This window comes from Hylobates moloch, unplaced genomic scaffold (assembly GCF_009828535.3).
Source record: "Hylobates moloch isolate HMO894 unplaced genomic scaffold, HMol_V3 SCAFFOLD_6, whole genome shotgun sequence".
In the NCBI taxonomy this organism is placed as follows: domain Eukaryota; kingdom Metazoa; phylum Chordata; class Mammalia; order Primates; family Hylobatidae; genus Hylobates; species Hylobates moloch.
Window position 1 is genome coordinate 137,256,478 of NW_026652281.1, and position 9,721 is coordinate 137,266,198.

General features: G+C 49.3%; 1 protein-coding gene across 1 annotated transcript in view; it reads left to right on the forward strand.

The window, feature by feature from the left end:
* The window catches only part of FABP6 (fatty acid binding protein 6), a 46,908-nt gene extending 37,431 nt beyond the window's left edge, over positions 1-9,477 (forward strand). The window contains exons 5-7 of the mRNA XM_032155991.2: positions 2,230-2,405; positions 4,947-5,036; positions 9,369-9,477. Coding sequence (XP_032011882.1) covers positions 2,230-2,405; positions 4,947-5,036; positions 9,369-9,422 — 320 coding nt within the window. The 3' untranslated portion in view covers positions 9,423-9,477. The remainder of the gene's footprint in view (positions 1-2,229; positions 2,406-4,946; positions 5,037-9,368) is intronic.
* The last annotated feature ends 244 nt before the right edge of the window (positions 9,478-9,721 follow it).

A 9,721-nucleotide genomic window follows, 5' to 3' on the forward strand; every position in this document is an offset into this window, starting at 1 on the left:
ACCATGTTGGCCAGGCTAGTCTTGAACTCCTGACCTCAGGTAATCCACCCAGCTCGACCTCCCAAAGTGCTGGAATTACAGGCGTAAGCCGCTACGCCCGGCCTAGACACTTTTTGACTTTAAAACACACATAGAATATATTAGTATTTCCACTTTACTGATGGAAAACTTGAGGCCCAGGGAATTAACTAGTCCAAAGTCACACAGCTAGTAATTGGTAAAGTGGAGACTTGGTTGGTGAAGTAGAGATTTGATGTTTATTTAGTCAAACATGTATTTATTTTTATTTATTTATTTTTGAGACTGAGTCTTGCTCTGTCTCCCAGGCTGAAGTGCAGTGGCATGATCTGGGCTCACTGCAACCTCCGTCTCCTGGGTTCCAGCAATTCTCCTGCCTCAGCCTCTCGAGTAGTTGGAACTACAGGCACGTGCCACCACATCTGGCTAATTTTTCGTACTTTCAGTAGAGACGGGGTATCACCCTGTTGCTCAGGCTGGTCCTGAACTCCTAACCTCAGGTGATCCGCTCACCTCGGCCTCCCAAAATGCTGGGATTACAGACATGAGCCACCGAGCCCAGCCCATCAAACATTTAAACACCAGCTATATGCAAGGCTATCTCAGTGTTACCAACGGGGACTCAGCGTGACTTGCCCAAGTCAGTGGCAGAGGCCATTGGCACCCAGGACCCTGTGATGAGTGGTGTCACCACGTCCTGCCTAAGAGAGGAAGCCAAAGGGTTAGCATGGAAACCAGGTTTGACAAGTCACTTCTTCACACAGTCATTCAGCAAACACAGGCCTCTTACTGTGCCAAACACTGTGGGCAGAGAGACCAATGATTTCATTCTTTCTCTCACTGCTTGACTTATAACACCAGTCTGTTGTGAGGAACCAATGAGACAGTGGATCTGATAATCTTGTGGAAATCTTAGTATCTCACTATCTAAAAAGTCTCAGGCAGTGTAACTCTCAAGGTTCAGAGGACAGCTCAAGGGGACCCGTGCCCTCCCTCTTGGTGGCCACTTCTTGCCTGCCAGCTGGGTCAGAGCAACCCTGAGACCAGGGTCCTTGTGCCTTGGGGCTTTGAGGAGTCGAGAGCCCCTCTGAGTCATGTATTGGCGGTGGCCCTGAAGGAGCAATGACTTGGCTTCACCTATAACAGCCTCGTTATATTAAGTGTCCAGCAAGTATTAGCTATTTTTCTTGTTTTAGTGCCCATGTTTGACCATTAAAAATCAGGAGCATTAAGTTGCCAAGTAACTCAAGCTCTTAATGCTGGAAGCCAAACTGGAGAAAGAAGCCTCACCTCGGGAGCAGGGAGGCCATGTTTGAGAAGGAGAAGTCAGATAGAGGCCTGGGGAAGGAGGGGAAGGTGGGATGGGAAGTGAGCCCACCTCAGTTCTAGACCTGATTCTGTCATTAAATTTCAATGAAATACTGGGAAGTCCCTTTCGCATTCTGGGTGCTCACTTCCTTATCTGTAAAATGAAAGTATTAGAAGACACAATCTTTTTTTGGCAGGGAGGAGGGGACGGAGTCCTGCTCTGTAGCCCGGGCAGAATTGCAGTGGCACAATCCCAGCTCACTGCAACCTCTGCCTCCAGGGTTTAAGTGATTCTCTTGCCTCAGCCTCTCAAATAGCCGGTATTACAGGCACCTGCCACCATGCCCAGATAATTTTTTTGTATTTTTAGTAGAGACGGGGTTTTACCACGTTAGCCAGGCTGCTCTCGAACTTCTGACCTTAAATGATCTGCCCACCTCGGGCTCCCAAGGTGCTGGGATTACAGGCATGAACCACCACACCTGGCCAGAAGACACAGTCTTGAAAGTCTCATTCATTCTAGAACTTCGCGAGCTTGGCAAGATTCAGTTATATTTATATTACTATCAGAAGCTTGGTTATCATTGATGAGCACCCACTATGTGCCAGGAGCTTCACAAACACACTCACATTGAATATAATTCTTGTAACAGCCTTTTGGGATGGGCCTTATTATCTCCATATTGTGGATGAATACACTGAGGCTCAGAGAGATATTAACTTTCCCCAGCCACATGGCCCACAGCATGTATTATCTGTCTCAGGCACTGTGCTCTTAACCTGCAGGCTAACCTATCATGCACAAGGGGGTAGGGCGGTGGGGGTGGGCAGGAAAGCTCTTTCCCTAAACCACAGAGTTAAAAGCAGCTCTTACATGGCTACTCTGCTTGTCCCCGGGTCCAGGGATCTCCAGCGATGTAATCGAAAAAGCCCGCAATTTCAAGATCGTCACGGAGGTGCAGCAGGATGGGCAGGACTTCACTTGGTCCCAGCACTACTCCGGGGGCCACACCATGACCAACAAGTTCACTGTTGGCAAGGAAAGCGACATACAGACAATGGGGGGCAAGACGTTCAAGGTGAGAGGCCACTGGCTGATCCCCTCCTTCCCCAGGCCTCCATCTGACTTCTCCTTCTCAAACATGGCCTCCCTGCTCCCGAGCTGAGGCTTCTTTCTCCAGTTTGGCTTCCAGCATTAAGACCTTGAGTTACTTGGCAATTTAATGTTCCTGATTTTTAATGGTCAAACATGGGCACTAAAACAATAAGAAAAATAGCTAATACTTGCTGGACACTTAATATAAGCTAGACACTTGCTGAATTGAATAGTTTTTCCATCTTAATGCAGTTAATCCTATGAAATTGCTACAATTACTCTCCCCAGATTGAGCGGGGAGGCTAAATCATGGGATTAAAAAGCTTGCTGGCCAGGCACAGTGGCTCACGCCTGTAATCCCAGCACTTTGGGAGGCCGAGGTGGGTAGATGGCTTGAGGCCAGGATTTTGAGATTAGCCTGGCCAACATAGTGAAATCCTGTCTCTACCAAAAATACAAAAATTAGCTGGACATAGTGGTGCATGCCTGTAATCCCGGCCACTCAGGAGGCTGAGGCAGGGGAATTGCTTGAACCCAGGAGGCAGAGGTTGCAGTGAGCTGAGATCACACCACTGCACTCCAGCCTGGGGGACAGAGTGAGAGTCCATCTAAAAAAATTAAAAAATAAATAAAAATAAAAAAACTTTGCCTTAGTTACACAACAGGGGCAGGCCTTTACACCAGGCACTAGAGAGCATAACTGCTTTTTTTTTTTTTTTTTTTTATTTGAGACTCACTGTGTCACCCAGGCTGGAGTGCAGTGGCATGATCTCGGCTCACTGCAACCTGTGCCTCCTGGGTTCAAGCGATTCTCCTGCCTCAGCCTCCCGAGCAGCTGGGATTACAGGCGGGCACCACCACATCTGGCTAATTTTTGTATTTTCAGCTGAGATAGGGTTTCACCATGTTGACCAGGCTGGTCTCAAACTGCTGACCTTGTGATCCGCCCACCTTGACCTCCCAAAGTGCTGGGATTACAGGTGTGAGCCACCATGCCCTGCCATAAGTGCTTTTTTTATGCTGCCTCTCTGTGTAGCACAGAGATAAAGACACTGGACCCTGGAGTGAGGCTTGGCTGGGTTTGAAACCATGATTTCCCACCAGCAATTGTAGGGCCTTGGGCAAGTCATTTCACTCCCCTGAGCCTCATATCTCTAGTATGCAAAAGGAGACTACATACAATCTCTGGCTTCAAGAGCTGTGGTGAAGATTAAACAAGCCAGTGCATGAAAGCACCTGGCATAGTGCCTGCCACATAGTGAATGCTAGAAGAAAAAATGCAGTCATTTGCTTTTGTTTTAGAAGTGAAGAAACTGGCTGGGCACGGTGGCTCACGCCTGTAATCCCAGCGCTTTGGGAAGCCAAGGCAGGCAGATCACGAGGTTAGGAGTTCAAGACCAGACTGGCCAATATGGCGAAACCCTGTCTCTACTAAAAATACAAAAATTAGCCGGGCGTGGTGGCAGGCGCCTGTAATCCCAGCTACTCGGGAAGCTGAGGCAGGGGAATCGCTTGAACCTGGCAGAGGTTACAGTGAGTCGAGATCACACCATTGCACTCCAGCCTGGGCAACAGGGCGAGGCTCCATCTCAAAAAAAAAAAAAAAGAAGAAGTGAAGAAACCAAGGCTCAGGGAGACCAAGTAATGTGTCTAAGGCCTTGCAGCTAGAACATGGTGGGACCAGGGATTTGAACCCCAGCTATTTGCCTCTATCATTAGGCCTCTGGTGACCCATGTGGAGTTCTAATTATAGAAAAGGAGTCACGTTGGCGGCAGCAGGGGAAAGCAAAAAAGGAAAGCAGATAAGCTGTAAGTCTGCCTTTCTTCATGGTCCAGAACACATAGCCCTCCTGTGCAAATAACTCACAATCTTCCTGTGCCCAGCTATCACCACCTCCGCTGATAGAAAAATGTAAGTTATCTCACTATAACCTTTGCTTTGTCAGTACTGCACAAAACCCTCTTCAGCACACAGCATAAGCAACAGTCTATAAACTCTCCAGCAAGACTTTGTCTCCTTGCAGTCAGCTCCTCTCTTGCTGTCCTGCCCAGTGCACCCTTGCAATGTATTTTCATACTTTCTCTAAGAAATCTGACTTTTTTTTTTTTTTTACCTACAACTGTCTTGGTAAATTATTTATTTTTTTTTTTTTGAGACAGAGTCTTGCTCTGTTGCCCAGGCTGGAGCGTAGTGGCACGATCTCTGCTCACTGCAGCCTCCGCCTCCTGGGTTCAAGCAATTCTCGTGCCTCAGCCTTCCAAGTAGCTGGATTACAGTCATGAGCCACCATACCCGGCTAATTTTTGTATTTTTAGTAGAGACAGGGTTTCACCATGTTGGCCAGGCTGGTCTCGAACTCCTGACCTCAAGTGATCCGCCTGCCTCAGTCTCCCAAAGTGCTGGGATTATAGGCATAAGCCACCGTGCCTGGCCTTAGTAAATTCTTCTTACTGCCAGAGCCACCAGCCCCAGATAGTTGCCAATCACCTGCAACAACCCAGGCTTAATGTGCTTCCATTCCAGGCCACCGTGCAGATGGAGGGCGGGAAGCTGGTGGTGAATTTCCCCAACTATCACCAGACCTCAGAGATCGTGGGTGACAAGCTGGTGGAGGTGAGTGTCCTGCTGGTTCCTGGGATGATTATTGGACATTTTTCTGCCTCCTGGCCACAGCCCCTCAGAAGTAGGCCTCTGGGCAGCTGGCTTTACCAGCACTTCCCTTGTACCAGGCTCTATGCTGAGTGCTGGATGCACATGATGTCATTTGGTCTTCAAAATAACCCTGTTAGGTGGGGATTTTTATCTCCATTTTAGGAGGAGACTGAGGCACAGGGATAAGTGAGGGAGCACACAGCTTTGACTACAGAGCTGGGATTTGATGCTAAGTAGCCTGACTGTAGCACTCACACTCAGCCACTTCTGGGACACAAGACTGGAAGCCCAGAAGATCCTTCTCAGAATATAAATAAAGGAGGTGGTCCAGGTGGGCTCCTCAAAGGACAGCCACCACTCCACTCCTTTTCCTTGAGGGACATCGGGCCCCTTCTACCAGATCTTCTGATTTATCAAGAGAAGATGGAAATTTGCACTTCCATGTGAAATCTCCATACTATTAAATATTGGCAACTAATTAAAAAAATTCCATAAATATTGGCAGGTCCAACACACACATCTGTGGACTCACTCCTCCTACACTGGAGGTGATGCCCTGGGAGGCCCTTCCTCTCACTTGTTTCTTTCCCGTGGGTCTCCAAGTTTTCCCTAGGTGGAAGAAATGGACGTGAGGTTAAAAGGGAAAAGAAGGCATTTCCATGCTTCATTCCCTCACTGTGAGCCTGTGACCTGGGCCAGAGACCCTCTGGGGTCCCGTGTAGGTCTAGAAAAGGCCCTTCCCTCCTCCCTGAAGCTCTCCAGCAGGGAAGACATGATGAGGCAGGCAGGGTTTGTGTGACCCCCTTGCTTCTCCTTCTTTGATCTTTCTTTCTCTCTTTCTCTCTCTCTCTCTCTCATTTTCGCTTTCTTGTGCCCACATCTCAAGCCCTGTGAAGAGGAAAGGAGCACACTGCCTCTCTCAGACACTGTGGTGTAAATGATTTACACCACAGATACTTATTTCACACAGCTCTGGAAGCTGGAAAGTACAAGATCAGGGTGCCAGCACGGTCAGGGTCTTATGAGGGCCCTCGTCCTGGTTTCTTCACGTGGCAGGGAGATGTTATCTCTCTTGTGTCTGTTTTTTGTTTTTTTTTTTTTTTTTTGAGACAGAGTCTTGCTCTGTTGTCCAGGCTGGAGTTCAGTGGCATGATCTCTTGAACCTCTGCCCTCAGGTTCAAGCAATTCTCCTGCCTCAGCCTCCCCAAGTAGCTGGGCACCTGGGATTACAGGTGCCCACCACCACACCTGGCTAATTTTTGTATTTTTGGTAGATACAGGGTTTCACCATGTTGGCCAGGCTGGTCTCGAACTCCTGACTCCATGATTCATCCCCTCTCAGCCTCCCAAAGCGCTGGGATTACAAGGGTGAGCCACTGTGCCTGGACTTTTTTTTTTTTTTTTTTTTTTTGAGATGGAATTTCACTCTGTTGCCCAGGCTGGAGTATAGAGGCATGATCTCAGCTCACTGAAACCTCCGCTTCCGCCATTCAAGTGATTCTCGTGCCTCAGCCTCCTGAGTAGCTGGGATTATAGGCATGTGCCACCATGACCGGCTAATTTTTGTAATTTTAGTAGAGACAGGGTTTCACCATGTTGGTCAGGCTGATCTTGAACTCCTGACCTCAAGTAATCTGCCTACCCTGGTCTCCCAAAGTGCTGGGATTACTGGCGTGAGCCACTGCACCAGGCCTCGTGTCTGTTGTTATAAGGGCACTAATCCCTCATGGGGACTCCACTCTCATAACTTAATCACCCCCTAAAGGTCCTATCTCCAAATACCATCACACTGGGGCTTTGACCTTTATCATATGGGTTTGGTGGGGGGACACACGTGCAGTCCATAAGACGGCCCAAGAGGTTCCGTGCCCTCCCATTATGCTTATTTTACAGAGCAGCATTACAAGGCTCAGAGACAGCAAGGGACTTGGCCGTGGCCACACAACTAGTACATGCAGAGGCAGATCTCATCCGCTGACTTCTAGACTAGGCCCCCTGCCTCTTCTGCCCAGGCCCACGGATCTTTTTATCCCCCTTTAACATTTTTGTTTAAAGAATCTAAAAATTATCTGGGTGTGGTGGCTCAAGCTTCTTTTTTTTTTTTTTTTTTTTTTGAGACGGAGTCTTGCTCTGTCGCCCAGGCTGGAGTGCAGTGGCGCAATCCCGGCTCACTGCAAGCTCCACCTCCCAGGTTCACGCCATCCTCCTGCCTCAGCCTCCCAAGTAGCTGGGACTATAGGCGCCCGCTACCACGTCGGCTAATTTTTTGTATTTTTTTTTTTTTTAGTAGAGACGGGGTTTCACCATGTTAGCCAGGATGGTCTCGATCTCCTGACCTCGTGATCCACCCGCCTCGGCCTCCCAAAGTGCTGAGATTACAGGCATGAGCCACCGCGCCCGGCTCAAGCTTCTGATCCCAGCACTTTGGGAGGCTGAAGCAAGTGGATCACCTGAGGTCAGAAGTTCAAGACCAGCCCGGCCAACGTGGTGAAACCCAGTTTCTACTAAAAATACAAAAAAAAAAAAAAATTAGCTGGGTGTGGTGGTGCACACCTGTAATCCCAGCTACTTAGGAGGCTGAGGCAGGAGAATCGCTTCAATCCGGGAGGCAGAGGTTGCAGTGAGCAAAGAATGAGCCCACTCCAGCCTGGGCAACAAGAGCGAAACTCTGTCTCAAAAAAAAAAAAAAAAATCTAAAAATTAATAGATGTACAGTGTTGAAAAACTGTAAAAAGAACAAAAATGACTATATCCCTCTTCTCCTGGGTGAAAACTGATATTTTGAAGGATCTGATGAAAGGGGTTTTGACGCATTTTTACATGAAATGTCAGTCAGTAACTCCCAGAAGAAGCAAAGCTCCCCAGCCTGTGAGGTGTGCAGGGAGAGCACAGGGCAGGAGAACTGGAAGCAAGTTTGGGCCTGACAAGAGAATTGATCTTCCCAAGCTGAGAGAACCTGCTTGTCAATTCCCAGAGATTCCTTATCATGGAGCCCATGTGGTGTGGGCAGTGACCAGAGTTCAGGGTCATCATGCACACACACACATGACACAGCCAGGCACACACACATGTATGCATGCACATAGACCCAGGCACGCACACACATAAACAAAGTTGCATAACTAGGCCCTGAGAGGAGCTGTCTTGATTGCAAATCTCCCATCTCTAGAGGCCCAGAATCATCCTGGCACTTCCCCAATTCTCCACCAATAGACAGTGCATTTTGTAAGCGTCCCTTCTGCCTTCCGCCACCAGCACCCCTGCCATGTTCTCATCACCTCTCCCCTACACCAAGCCTCAGACTCCTCTGATTCCACCTCTCCCTGACCTTCCATCTATCCCATATGCAAATCGACATCACTTCACACTGCTGCCCTTTGTTATGAATCAGGACCAAACTCCTCCGCTTGACCTTCCACGGCCTTACTGCCCAATCCTACAGGTACGCTCTGCCCAGCCCCTCTGGACCAGCTACTGCTCCTGAGCCGGACAGAGCCATTCCTATCTCCTTTTCTGTGCCATATGGTTCCTCTGCTCTGAATTCCCTTTCTCCTGTTTGCTTTTCCAAATCCAATTCTTCAGGATTCTGTCCAACAGCCAATTCCCCCTCCTGTTATCTAGTGAGTGGCTCCCTGCCTCCTCTGGGCTCTCCCACAGCTCTCTGTTTGCTACCCGCCCTTCTCATGGATATGCTGCTTTCTTCTGCTGGGTGTCAGAACCAGCTGATGACACGTGCACATCCAATGGCAGCACAGCTCCTTGGCATGGAGCCTGGGGCACCGCACACTGTGGGCCTTCAAAGAACAGCATCCCCCTGCCTCCCTCTCCCACTAAACCTTAGGCTTCTTGAGAGTAGGGACTGTATCTTCCCATCACCGAGCATGTGACAGGTGCCCACAAACACTGTGGTGCAGCCATGGCGTGTGGCCTTGGAAGGATTACTTGACTTCTCTAAACTTCAATTTTCTCATCTGTACAATGGAAACAAACTCACATGGCTGTTGGGAGGATTACATGGAATCATTCAGGGGAAGAGCCTGACATGGGTGAATGGAGAGGAACAGAGGTGCAGGGTTCCACACCCAGAGCCACATCACTCCTCACAGCTGGTTACCATTCATCACAGGGAGTCTGCACACTGACTCCTGGAACAAATCGGGAAACTGAGGCCCAAAGAAGTGGTGCACCTCTCATCTACTCAAGGCTGCGATTGGAGGCTCATCTTCCTTCAGCGGTGCCTCCTGGCTACCGGGGTGGGGCACTGATTCCCTCTGTCCTGGCTGCTTCTTTTAGGTCTCCACCATCGGAGGCGTGACCTATGAGCGAGTGAGCAAGAGACTGGCCTAAGCCCAGGCCCGGCCCAGGGAGCTACAAACCCACCAATAAAACTGATATAAGAACAGATGCTGCTCGCTCCAGAACCTCTTTGTTTTTCTTTTCTTGTGTCTTGGGATGGCCTCTGGCTGGGTGAGGGTGGGAAAGCCCCCAAGGGTGGCCATGTGGGCCACACATTGACCCTGAGATCCCTGTGGGATTCATGTCATGGCGGAAGAAGACATGAATGTGGATGACTGCAGTGCTCCTGCCCCCTGGGTGAGGCTGAAGGTGGTGCACAGGAAGCCCGGTGGGCACACTTCTCTGGCCCC